The sequence below is a fragment of the Varanus komodoensis genome, unplaced genomic scaffold (assembly GCF_004798865.1).
Source record: "Varanus komodoensis strain SLA01 unplaced genomic scaffold, ASM479886v1 scaffold11, whole genome shotgun sequence".
NCBI lineage: Eukaryota > Metazoa > Chordata > Lepidosauria > Squamata > Varanidae > Varanus > Varanus komodoensis.
In genome coordinates this window covers 19196112-19209798 of record NW_025335317.1, presented here as the reverse complement: position 1 = coordinate 19209798, position 13687 = coordinate 19196112, and the positions used below count along the sequence as shown (strand labels likewise).

Genomic DNA, 13687 nt, shown 5'->3' with positions numbered 1-13687 from the left:
CCCCCCCCCCTCTCTCTCTGTCTCTCTCTCTGTCTCTCTGTCTCTGTCTCTGTCTCTGTCTCTGTCTTGCTACCACTTACTTGCCTGACAGGGAGCAGGGAGGCAGCGGTACCTACTGCTTTGCCTCATCACCACCATTGTCCCACACCACAGCAAGAGGCAGGTGAGGAAGCAGACTGCAATGGGCAGGGGGAGGAGCAACTCCAGGGGCTGTTTCTCTTTGGGCCCAGCCCAACCATGCCTGTGCTTGGCACCAGGGCGGATGGTACCCAAAGACTTGCCCTTGGAGGCGGCTTACCTTTCTTTGCTTAATGGCAGAGCCAGCTCTAAAAATAGCAGGTGTAGAAGTGGTGCAGAAACAAGTCAAGGTTAGAGCATTCTGCAACTTAGGCATCACATGCCTGGCAAAGCATAGCTTCATGCTGGCCAAATAGATGCTTGCTTGGTTCTTTAAATAGGCCAGAGACATACTAAAACTGATATAAACCAGCCTTTTGCAATCTGGTGGTCTTCAGAAGCATTTGGACCACAACTCCCAGAATTCCCATGCAGCAGGGCCATTGGCTGGGAATTCTGGGTGTTGCAGTCTAACTGTGCCTGGAAGGCACAAGCCTGGGGAAGGCTGATATAAACTATTCTAATACATTTGGGCTGTCCTTCTCAGCATGAGCAGTAGGAACTCTTGTAGCTCTCTGAAGCAAGTGGTAAGAAGGTGCAGTGCTGGCGGGAGAGAGGGACAATAACAGAAAATCGAGGCTGCCTCCAGTCTGGGCCCAGGAGCAGGAGAATGGAGAGACTTGGTGGGAGAAAAGGCTGAGCCAGGGAGGGAGATTCACTTGCTTCGTACGCCGATGATCATAAAACAGATAGTGCAAGGAACAGTTCCCACACTGGGCCTGTTTCTGTGTCTCTATCCTTCACCCTTTACCTTGAAAAACATATAGTTCCCATGAAACCTGACCTTAGCTTGCCGGGGGTTCTTTTTAAAAAGTTAATCTGTTGCTCTAATCTGACTTTTCGAAGATAGGTATTTTTCAATGTTACCAACTCCAAGGTGTTCTCACCTGTTTTTAACTGGCTAACTTAATTTGAGGTGTGGGGCAATGAGGATCTTCCTGATCTTTGGAACAATAAGCCATTGAGGCTGCATTCCTGTATGTATTTGCCTAAGAGAAACTCTCACTGAATTTAGTGGGACTTAGTTCTAAGCAGACGGAAGTGTGTGCTTTAGGGAATTTATATTCCATTCTTCTACAGTTCAGATCATGTTCAGGGCAGCTTACAGCATTTATATTTATTTTACCCAACTCTCCACAATTATCTCAAGCACTGATTAGATGACTGGCTATAAACCCTAAATGGATTCTAGGGTTAATTTTTGCCTGGATTTGTCAGTGCTGCAAAGCTGCAACGCAGCATGAAATAACAAATCTGTGTTTTGCTGGAACAATTAGTATAACCATATGTTTCCTGGAAAGCAGAGTAAGCAAGATGGTGATACTTTGGTAGAAATGCCCCTGCCCTCGTTCTCTACCATGACAGAGAATCAAAATGCTCCTTCCTTTGCGACAATCACTGCATGTTGGCTCCAAGAATGGAAAATGTGCTCTTCTGGTTCCACTGGGTGGCTCATTATTTTGAGAAAATGGCAGCTCGAGAAATGTCTGTCCTGCAATTTTGTCCCATAGGAAAGTCCAAACTTGCTCCTTCTTCAAGACCCCAGTAGGCCACCTCCTGCTCTGCTCTTCAGCTGCCAAACAGGAGTTGGAAGGACCAACCTAGCCATGGTCTTGGGCATTCTGGTGCTGTATCACCACAAGGGCGGTCTGCAGAAACTAGAGTAAGTGCACCTTCTCAACCTGAACTAGCATAAGGGGAAGAATTTGAAGGAAGGAGTGCTGATTTGACAGATACCATGAGACTAAACCCATAAGATTAGGCCTCTACTCCTTAGAAACTGTGCAGCTTCAAGGAACCAAAAGGCCCTGTAGGTTGGCCCCTGTCTGTCCACTGTGCATCACTGTTTCTCATGGCTGTAACTATGATTGGGGAGAGCAAGTGTACAGCAAGTGGTTCCAGATGATATAAACAATGGAGCCAAGCCACAGCCTGCAGAGGACGTGGGAAAAGAACCCATAGCTCTAGGATTATTACCCTGGGAAAGCATGTATTGAAGTGTGCTGTTTATATGAGGATTTCTAATATATTGTTTTTGGGTGTTACAAGTGTGTACTCTTCCACAGTGTAGAACATGCAGATATCCAGTGGGCTATGAAAGCATTGGCCAGGGAGGCATTATTGACTCCAGCAGTCATTTATAGAAGTGAATGTTTAGAGCAGCTCTTGAATCCAGTATACTTTTTCAAAGCCAGTGGCATGACTTCAACTTGAACATGAAGGTCAACTTGAATGAAACAACTCCTGTTTTTCATTAAAGAGTTTGTTAGTATACAGAGCATGGAATGGTATCCAGTGTATTTTTAATACCGTGAAATGAGAGAACTTTCTAAACTCTAGTGTGTGGGGGAGACTACTCAGATAACATAAATCTTCTCTTGTTCTTCTCCAACCACAGCCTTCCACAATCCACTAAATTCTTGCCTCGGGATCGATTTCGGGTTATTCAAAACTTCATTGGCACAGTACCAAAAGGCCAGCAAATAGTGGAAGAGGTGAGTGAATTTAGATTGATGGGTGCAGCCATGCCGTGATAGTGCATCCTCAGAAATGTGCTTCCCCATCGGTGCTATTAATTCACATTTCTGCACATTCGTTCCTCAGAGGGAGGCAGCCTGAGGCAGCTGTCCCAATCACAGCTCCAGCTGTAGGGCTGAGCACATGGTTGCTCTTCAGAGCTATGAGACTAGTGCACCAGGGAAGCTGGAGGACCCATGACACAGAGGTCACACTGCTCCTGAGTATGGAAATGGGTCTGTAGTAGAGTCCACACATTGTCTGGAACATCATTTTAACACACACAGCATCATTATTAATCTGGCCTTGTAGCAGATTGAAGATGTCTGTCTGTCTTTTAAAAATCATTTATGTATTTAACGCTTTTATAAACCGTCCCTATACTAGCATCTCGGGATGGTTTACAACAAACAAATTAGGTCTGGTATATTTTATGAAATCCACCAACACCCCTTTTCGGTGTGGGTTGTTGTCAGACATGTAATGCAGTGGATGAAGGAGCTGTATACTGGATTAGCATGAGCTAGAAAGATTTACAAATTGTCTAGGAAGCTGTTACAGTCCAGATTGTGGATTTACTTGAAAGAGCACCTTCCAGGTGTTAAGATAGGTAGGAAGCCAATGAAGCAGGTGTAGCATTGAAGGGGGGGGCGTGTCTTGTCCCTTGCATTGCTCTGACATTTGCATTTGGTCCTTGAAGGTGGATGCTGCCATCTCCTTGTGTTCAGAAATGCATGACTTGAAGGAAGCCATTTATGAATGTAAGAAGAAGTTGGAAGGGATTGGAGATGATTACCAGATTCAGGTACTGGTTGGGCTGAGCCAGAGAATCTGCTTATTTCTTACATCTTGACCAGATCCCTGGGCATCAGTGAGTTCTCCATAGTGCTCTCTGCACCTGCGTTTATGGTCACTGTAGGCCTATGTATGAATGGGTGTTACGGCTCTCAGAGGGAAATCGGGATCTCTAGTGGAAGTCTCTTCCATATACTCAGAGATCTACAGCCTCCCCTGGGGTGCCTTCACTGTGAAATGGTCTTGGATGGGGGCATAGCAGACCCTTGTGCTTTATACGTAGCAGCTTGTTCTAACCAAGAGATCTCCTCAGTTCTACACTCACGTGTTCTGTGTACAGCACACCCATAGCATCTCCTCACCTTTGCATAACCATGCAGAAATGTAAATAAAGCAAGTACTTACTTAGTGCATTCCACACCTTTATTTTCTTAGTAACCCTTAAACTGTATAAAGTAGGTCAATAGCATTACCCTTTATTTCAGGCAGGTTTGAGAGAAAATGGCTTGCTTAAGCTCTCCCTAATAACTTCTTGACAGAGGTGAGGCTTAAAGCCATGGCACCTTGGCTCCTAGATCAGTCTTCTAGCTCCTTGGGGAGGAACCTTAGCACATTGTTGGAGTGCTTGCTTTGCACACAGAAGATGCGGCTTTCAGTTCTCACCATCTCTACTTGCAAGGGTCATGGGGCAGGTGATGTTCCCATGGGGCAAGTGATGTTCCTGTTAGCTTATATTCACATAAGAATAATCTTTTTACAGTTGGTAGCTTGCATTTGATCACCTAATTTAAAAGGGTCCTCGAGAGGCCGATGCATAAATCTGTTATAACATAAATATTCCAGCCTGCAAAATCCATTTTAAGTTTTGGAGATGTACTCTTCTGTCATGACCTGCAGCGTCTCCTAAATTTGAAGAATGGAAAGAGGAAAGATAAAGTCAAGGGGTATGCTGCTTTATTTTTCTCTTTGAACGTTTTCCCCACCCCAGCCCCTCTGTGCCTAGGGAAGATATATAAACAGGATAGACTGCAACATTTTTCATGTGTGAATGATAGCTATAAACCAAGACAGTTTGTACTGAAAGCTTTACACAGGACAAATATTTAGGCAGAAAATCATCACAGTACCTTGTGTTTCCAGGAGGATGTCTTGTATGAGTGTTTCCAAGAAAAACACTCTGGGTTGAAGATAAAAGCTCTTGGAAGAAGAAAATGGCAAGGATGTTCAGGCTATATGTTTGGGATCATGTCAGGGCTTGCATCCCAAGGGGGTGCTTTCCCTTAGCCACACTACCCAGTTCTGGCCAAGGGAAGGCGCTGCTGGGGCATTGTATTCACAAAGCAAATGTTTCACTCGACATGGCAATGTGGGACGGCAGATATTTCCTAGCCACTTCTCTCCTCCACTAATAGGCAAGGCCAAAATACCAGGATATTGTACCTTGAAGATCTTGCTGCCTGTAGCCAAGTCATCAGAATGGGCGAAAACCAGCTAAGGTTGGGAAACCACCAATCAGCAAATGGGGTGGGAGGGCAAGGGCAGGGGAACACCTGACCCTCTAGGGACCCCTGATACGGCCTCATGGAGTGCTGGATTTTTCCTGCAGGCCTGAGACTTTGCACCACTATTCTAAAGAATGGCTAGCTATTCAGTGAGAAGGTTTGTATGCTTACCGGCTACAGATTACCTTTGCTTTCTGCCTTGTTTGCCTTCTGCCTTCGCTTCATCCCGGCTTAACCAGAGTGAGCTCTGACAGGATAGTCCATTGATCTTCCCAGCGATTTGGTTAGGTCATTTAGGCTAAAACATGGCAGCATGCCCCATACCTCGTGGCTGAGTGGGACTGGAAGGTGGGTCCCCTAAGTGCTTTCCAGTGGTATATGGTATGAATGAGGTCCCATGCCAGGTGAATGGTCATCCTCGCAGACACCCCACCCCACCCCGTTGCCTCTCCCTGGCTCCACCACAACACCTGCACTTTCAAGGGTGGGCATCTGAAGAAGGGGAGCCCGCTCGTGTAGAGCTCTGTGTTGGCCTTGATCAGTCATAGAAGAGATCATGTGCAAGGCTACATGTCTGAGGTGTGTACACTCAGTGTGCAGCTTTGGAGGGTGGGGCTTGAAGGGTAAGCCGTCCGGGGACTCATGTTCACGCTGAATCTTCTGCTCCAAACCTACTCTGATGGAGGCATTCAGAGCAAATATCTGAATATAGTTCCTGGAGGAGTTAGCAAGTTTGTTCACCTTGTCAAAAGAAATAAAAAGAGATTGGTTGGGTGCTTCCAGGTGGAGGGCTTCTAGTGTACAGACACTGCAGATACTCTGTTTTCCTCCTCGATGTTTTGTTTTGTTTCTGGAAGAAAGAAGTGGTGGAAAAACAAAACAGGGTTCCAAAAGGAAAGCAGTGCTGTCCAGATTCTCTGTGAAATTCTATACAGGACAATAGCACAGTTAAGACAATTGGACACATCCAGTATTACACGTGTGGAGCATAAATAATGAACTTCCAACTCTGCAGGCACAGAGGCTTAAAATTGAGGCTTAAAACGTTTCACTCATTCTTGAAACTTGTAGGAGGTTTCTCTCACTTAATGCATGGCTAAAGTAAGGTTTGTGCTGAAGTCTGACAGGTGTAGGTCAGATATTTTACCCCACAGGCTCATTGCTGATGGAATAGATTTCTCAATGTGCTGGAATATCCCTTGCTTTAAATTTCTAGAAAGTGTCACATGATGAGTTTCAATCTCATATCAAACAGCAGTAAATTGCTGGCTGTTGGGAGTTTTTGGTTGAGTGGGAAGACAAAGGAATGGAGAGAAGCCCACCACCCCCAAAATAGGTACTTTAGCAGTCTAAGCATGTCTTGCATACCAGTTGGACCTTGGTGAGGAAACTGGAAGCACAATCCAATGATTCCAGTGTAGAGGAAATCAGGAAAGTTTTTGTTTCTTGCTCCCACTTGCCAGAAAAACATGCCCAGTGCTACAGGGTTTCTCTGTAGCCAAAGTTCTCTTGCCATTTGTAGCTCCTCGACTACTCCTTTTGCTAGTTTCAAAGAACAGCTACCTGGGAGTAACTTCTGATTCTCTGCTCTCAGATTGCTTTCGCAGGATGAGGCTGATGTAATGTCCTTGCTGGCTCTGGGAAATTAGTCTTTGGAATTAAACTCTGTTTAAACACGGGGAGTGCTTATTTGACGCTAAAAGCACAGCAGCAGCTCTTGCTAAACAATGTTTTTTTTCCTCCTTGGACTCATGTTCTTGTCTTGGGCAAAATGCACTGCAGTGGAAAGGAGGGCATGTAGCATATGTCAGGCCTGGAAAATGTGGGACTCACTAAGCCAGTTCCAGACCCATGGCTACCCACTGTGGAGTTGATAGACTTGTTGTTGTTGTTGTTGCAGTTGCAGCTGGCTAGGAGGAAAGTTTGCATATGGTTTTACCTTATGCTGCCTGGGTATATGCATACTCCAGTCCTGCTTAATTGAATGAAGTCAGGGAGGGACCATTTATATATTTTTAAATGGGCACAGATACATCTTTATGCCAGCCTAATTGTATGATGATATGTACTCAGTAATTGAATTTTTGCTGTACCCATAAATTCTGCCTTTTTAAAGTGTCTTGCATAACTCTTTCCCTATTGAGACTGGTAATACTTAAATGTGCTTAGTTCTGCCTGGATTTTGCCCAGCGATTCCCACCCCTACTTCACTTTTTAAAATGTGTGACTGGAAATATTCCATGCAGGAAAATTTTTAGTTCAGTTCTAAAGTTATTTCCTAATCTCTTTTGATAAATGACTTCAGACCGGATTTCTTTTAAAGTATAGCAAGTAAATATTAATGGAAGACCATTATATAATATCACAGATTTCCAACAGACACTTGCCAAGTTCTTTCTCTTTTTCAAAATGAAATAAAGTCAATAGAGTTAAATATTGGAGCACTGTGTTTTCCGTATGGAGAGTCAGTGTGCTTTACTGTTGGATTTAGACCAGAGATCTCTGATCCATCTCAGCTACAAAACACACCAGGTGACACTGGCAACTCGCCATCTCTGCATTCTTTAGGGGAAGAGTAAGGTAAATATCTTCTTATCTGAGTTGCTCAAAGACAGTCTGTGATTCATATATGTAATATTAAGTGTCTCTGGTCAAAAATCAATCAGACATGTCTTAGATCCTGCAAAAGCAATCTCATGCTGAGAACTAGGAGTCTGGATGTTGCTCTCTACAAAGGAGTAGCTGGAGGTGAACCTGGCAGGTGACAAGAGTGGAAACTAAAAGCTGGGAATTAAATGAGTGGAACTGGCTGGAGCCGGAGGTCAGACTAGAAGGCTCGGGAGATCCTTTGTGACTTGCTATGTTTCTACTTCTCTAAAAAACAAAACAAAACACCAACCCAATGAGAGTCCGCTGCGGGTGTACAATCAAAGGAACATTTAAAGTTTATTTAGATGCACAGGAAAAACATGTGGCATGTAGGTAGCCCCCAAAGGGACTGCAAAGATGGAGTCTATACAAGATGCTTTTATAACCAATCAGTTACATATGTTTGGGGGAGGGTTGGGGGATCAGGCTCACTGTTATAGGCGCATTAGGAGAATACAAGAGGGATTAAGACAATACCAAGAGAACAACCCTGGGACAGGTAAACTTTAGCATGTCTAAGGTGGACCCCAGATGAAGACCTTTCAGGACGTGCACATTATAATTTCTTAGGAGTAAGAGGGAAGCAGGGCTTGTAAAGTGGATTCCTATCTAAGGATAAAGCTGTTCTTACAGTGTCAGGCTTTTAGCAGCCACATAATGGCAGAGCATTTGCTCATGTCATTGCTCCTTTTTGCTGCTGCCGTAGAGACCACTTTTGATGACGGGCTTGCAGGACAACATTTCTAGGCTGATGAAAATGCCAGTAAGGTCTTTCAAAACATTAGGCTCTGTTTCCTAGTAGTAGTGCTCATGGAGTGATGCGCATTTTCTAATATTGCAATCAGGCCATACCAGAGGAGAAATCGGAAAACTAAGCACAAAATCCAGGATTCTGAGATACTCTGTTTTCAATTTATGAACATTCTAGGAGTCTGGGGTTTCAGGATTCATTGCCCTGTGCAGAATAACAATGCCAAATAAGAGCATTTAATCACATTCTCATATATTATACATATTGCCAAATGTACTCTTTGATGTGGATTTTTCTCAAAGTGTATAATATACATGGATGTCTTTGGTAATTCCATCCCCTGTTGAGATCTGTGGTTGCGGAAGAGATGCACACCTTCTATACATAGTTCCACACCAAAAAACAAAACAAAACGTTAATGTTTTACCTTGAATGTATATATGATTAAGGTTGTTGTGAAACTGTTTTTTCCAATCTGCAAGGCTCACCACTCCAAATTAATACGTTCACAAGTTCCTGTACAAGTTTGTGTGTGTTTGCATTGCAGGGGAACAGCGCCAAAGAGTATTTCCTGCAGCGGACATTACAGAGCCTTGGGCGCTATTTCTGCTTGGTAGCCTTTAACTATTACCTTCATGAACAGGTGAGCATTCTTCCCTAAATTCTCAACTGACCCATGCGTTTTCCCACCCCTATTCAAGGCATCCAATGGCATGTGGCAGATACTATGCTGATGTCAGGGCATGGAGTTACTGAAGCAACCTGTGAAGGGTGCAGGAGGCAGGATCTGGATAGAGAACTAAAATTTCCAGTGCCAGCCTCCTATTCATTTTATTTCTCTTCTTAAAAACCTTCATAGCACACCCTTTTTGTGGAAAAGCTTCCCTAAGGTGGATCACAATTACCAAATTTTAAACACCTGTTAGAAACAGAAATGAAATAACTCAAACTACAGCTGCAAATAAGAAAAGGGAAAAGAGGAGCCAGTGGGCAGCAACCATCGCAGGGACTCAGGCACTATCCTACAGTGAAGAACATTTACATGTATGGCTAGCAGCTGTGTCTCCCCACCTCCATTTTAATTCTAGAGTGGACACAGCCCCCCAATCCGATATGAGAGGCCACTCTGCTTCCCATGCTAGGATCCTGATCAGGATCGGACTCTGCCTACTACCAAGTACAAACCGGAAAAATGGATGCAGTTGCTGGACCCACACTTAAAGCAATGTCTGTTTTGTCCCTTAAAGAGCTTTGTTCTAGTGATCCAGATGAATGGGAACTCCAATGATTGAGGGCATTCCACAGGCTAGGCCACTGGTATGCCACCTGGTACCCTCCAGATGCTTTGGTCTACAGTTCCCATAGGTCATGGCCAATCACCAGGTTCAGAGTCCAAAAGTAATGGGTGGCCTATCCTTTATCCCTACCATTCCTTCCCTGCTTGTCCAATAACTAGGTTTCAGTTCCTGAGCAGATCACCCAGGCAGACTCATGGAAGGAGGGCAGCCCCAGTCCTAGATTACTTCGTCCGACCTTTAAAGTCTTGCAGCTGTACATGGTAGGAGTTGAGTGTTGTGCCAGTGACATACCTGAGACAGGTATCAAGCACTGAATCAGTCCCCTTCCTTGATACAGAGAAACTTTGGGAAGCTGGTCCTCCCTGGTCCTCTGCTTTTTACATGCAGGTGTCCTGTGTGATGGCTTCTTGCAGGCTCCTTCTTGGAGTCAGATCACATAGGAAAGAGCATTGCCTTGTGCCATCCTCATCGCACGCAAGACATCCAACACATCACACATCCTGTTTGTCCAGTGGTTGTTTGCAAACAACACTTGATCTTAACCAGAGAGCTGAGAACTGAAATTCTGAATGTTGGGATCTCAAATAAAAGAAAGCAGAATTAGTATTAAATCTGCAAATCCCCTTGACAGTTTCCCGTGCTTGCTTATCTCTTCCTCCAAACACACACGAGACAGCAGCAAAGGAAGATGTGGTCACTTTATCTTCTGAGTTCCTTTTCTCATATGGCCTGAACTAGTCTCATCTCGGGCTAAGAGACACTGCTCAGCAGTGGAACTGTAAAACCCTCCCATGCCCCTAACAGCCAGATACTTCCTTTATTCCCCCTATGAATGGCTTGTGATATACGCAGTACCTGGGATCACAGCATGCTCCTGATGCTATGCTTGTCTGTCTCCCCCTTCTCTTCTTTCTCATGGACTGGCAGTACCCCTTGGCTTTTGCTCTCAGTTTCAGTAGATGGATGTGCAGGCATCCTGAGCTGTACAGGCTCCAGGCAAGCACAAACCTGTCGGAACTGACAATCACGGGGGAGCAGCTAACAAAGGGCGCACGAGTGCTGGTGAGTGAACACCTCTGAACTCTCTTGGTCCTTCCTGGAGCTAGTTATATTATTTCCCTTTTCACCTTGCCTTTGTTTTCTAACCCTTAAAAATCCTGTGTTGGAGCCATTTTGGGCAAGCGTGCAAGCATGATTACATTTCTGTAAGAACCTTACCTGTAGATGCAATTGTTTTTTGTTAAAAGGTTGGACCGATGGTCTAGTGGAGCCTGGACTTGCATGACTAAGTGCTGGGATTTAAAAAAAATCAGTTTATGCCATCTTCATCTCTGCTATCTCCACCCCTGAATTTCCTGTTTTTTCTGAGCTTAGGAGGAATTTTCATACCATTTGGGGGAAATAGAGTTTATCAGCAAGAGCTGTCATGCAAAATATTTGGGGCATGGCTTTGTTTTGAATGGACAATTAAATTCCATTGGCTTTCAGCTGCCCTTTGCAGGTTCAGTATGCTAGTACTGTCAGAACATCCTAAAAAAATGGGGTTTGTGTTGTTTGTGTTGCTTTTGGTTTCTGTGTGTGTTGTGCACACACAGCTGCCTGGATTTTTGGGACATCTTTGATGATTAGGATGAACTCCTACATGTCCAAATTCACTTCACTGTCAGGTGGACTCTTTCTGTCATCTTACACACACACACACAGAGCAAGTTTGGCATTTGCAACGCTCTCTTGATGATACAATCATTTTTTAAAAAAGGGTTCTCTCTGTTCTTATAAGGGAGGCAAATGCACATCCTTGCAGCCTTGTTCCCTGTGTGATTTCAGGCATACACACTTTATTTAAATATGTTTTGAACAATTCAGATCTGAGTTGCATTCATTATTTTATTGTTACTCTCTTCTTTAGGCTTCTGGCTAGTTTGTGAGGAGGTGATTGGTACACAGCAGGAAATGCTTCAGAAAGCGTTTCTAAAAGCCACTTTAGGACAAAGTAAAAAGTAACATTTACCTAGATTTGTGGTTTCAAGGTGTGTGTGTGTGTTTTTTTTTTAAATATCTGGTACAGGTGGTAGATGAACGGTTTTCTCCGGATGTGCTCAGCACAGTCAAGGAAATGAGTGTGGCTAACTTCCGGAGGGTGCCCAAGATGCCTGTATATGGGATGGCACAGCCCAACTCCAAGGTAAACAGACAATCCCATGCAGTTTCTGGAAGGTGATTGTGATGGGACCCATGAACACCCAAATAACACGGGTCTTACTGAAAAGAACAAACAAAAGGGAATTTAAAAAAATAATGCTAATATTTCCAGATTTTTCATATCTGTGCACGAACCCCATAAAACTAGTAATAAAGGTGTGGAAATAGGATATCCTTTTAAAAATCTTTGCGTATTAAAAGGGAAATTTATTATGAAAAGTGTCTGTTTTAGAACATTGCTTGGAAACATTCCACTAGTGGGGATAGTCTTCTCTCCTAGCTCTTCCATTGCTGGAGCTGCCATTCCGTCTGTCTGTCTCAGCTCTTCCTCCTTAAAAAAATCTCCCAGAAACCCGCGTTCACCACCTCCCTGCACAGAAATATCGAGTGACTAAAAACTTCTTCCATTTGGACCATCTGTTTGTCAAACGCCGGTCTGTTAAAAAACACCAACAACTGCTGGGAATTCCATCCTCTTCTTACATTAATTGACTTTTATTGATCGTATAGAAGTTTTATGATTGGCATACTCATTTTTAAACTGATGGCTGATATTACTGTTTTAAATTGATTGTAACTATTATATACTGTTTTGCTAGGGTTTTATCGTAGAACTGTTCTGAGAGCTGTGTGCTAATGAACAGGATATAAAAGCCTAAATTTAAAAAATAATTAATAATGGGTCTGAACTGACTTGAAATGGCCTGGGGCATGGTGAGAGGAGGGCAAGCAGACTGAGACACAGCTCAGACTTGCATGCCGCCTGTTAGTGCTTTGTTTCTTCAATGCAGCCTTAACTGTAGTTACTGTTTCTCTTTAGGCTATTGGAAGTGTCTTGAGCTATCTGACAGATGCAAAGAGGAAGTACTCCCACATCTTGTGGGTTAATCTCCGTGAAGAAGTGGTCCTGGAAGGGAATGAGCAAATCTATACCCTACGGGAGCCTGGAAACCTAGAACAGCAGATAGCAGTCCCTGTAACGTCTCCTGAGCAGCTAGAGGTGAGAGCTTGTATTCTCTGAATTTCCCATTCCCTCTTGTACTGGAGTCCCGGTATGCCTGGTATATAAGGAGGTTTTCATTGACTGAAGGGGTCTCATTAACATAATTACTGAGAGTTGCTGCAGTTAGGATTGGGTGGTGCAGTGCGGCAGGTAGGGATTCTTGAACTTGCAGGCAATGGGTGCTTCCCATTGCTGCACCCTTTCAGTGTAATTTCCCAAGCAGAATAAGTGTATCTCCCTGTCTGGATTGTACAAGGCTGGCGTGTGCTCAGCTTTGTATATTAAAACTAAATTTAAGGGAAAGGGAACAGCAAACGGCCAGTGTTTCGTTCTCCACATTCACCATCTTAACACTCATATCCTGTGAATTCACTGCTTGAAACAGATGAGTGCGTTTCTGCATGCTTCATCTGGCTAGCACAAAAACGAAATGCTTCATTTGTGGAAGGAAATGCTGTCGTCTGTGGCTGCTTTTCAGAAAGGTGCCCATGAAAGCAACAGCACTGACAGAAATAGTAGCAGTGTGAATGATTTCATGCCATGGAACTTCTTGCTTTTCTTTTTCTTTTAAACTTATTTTTTACTGAGAATTTATTTATCAATTTATATCCTGCCTTTTTCCTCAAAGGACTCAAGGCAGCTTACATCATTCTCCTCCTCCATCTTATCCCCACAACAACCACCCTGTGTGAGGTAGGTTGGGCTGAGAGTCTGTGACTGGCCCAAAGTCACCCAGTTGGCTCCATGGCTGAGCAGGGACTAGAACCCAGATCATCTGAGTCCCAGTCCCATG

The 13687-nt window shown here is 44.0% G+C and overlaps 1 protein-coding gene across 1 annotated transcript in view; it reads left to right on the top strand.

Moving 5' to 3' along the window:
• Positions 1-1576: 1576 nt before the first annotated feature.
• The window catches only part of LOC123018429 (paladin-like), a 77551-nt gene continuing 65440 nt past the window's right edge, over positions 1577-13687 (top strand). Inside the window, exons 1-7 of the mRNA XM_044420509.1 lie at positions 1577-1840; positions 2576-2672; positions 3395-3499; positions 8939-9034; positions 10617-10751; positions 11758-11874; positions 12712-12891. Of these exons, the coding sequence (XP_044276444.1) occupies positions 1785-1840; positions 2576-2672; positions 3395-3499; positions 8939-9034; positions 10617-10751; positions 11758-11874; positions 12712-12891 (786 nt within the window). The 5' untranslated portion in view covers positions 1577-1784. The remainder of the gene's footprint in view (positions 1841-2575; positions 2673-3394; positions 3500-8938; positions 9035-10616; positions 10752-11757; positions 11875-12711; positions 12892-13687) is intronic.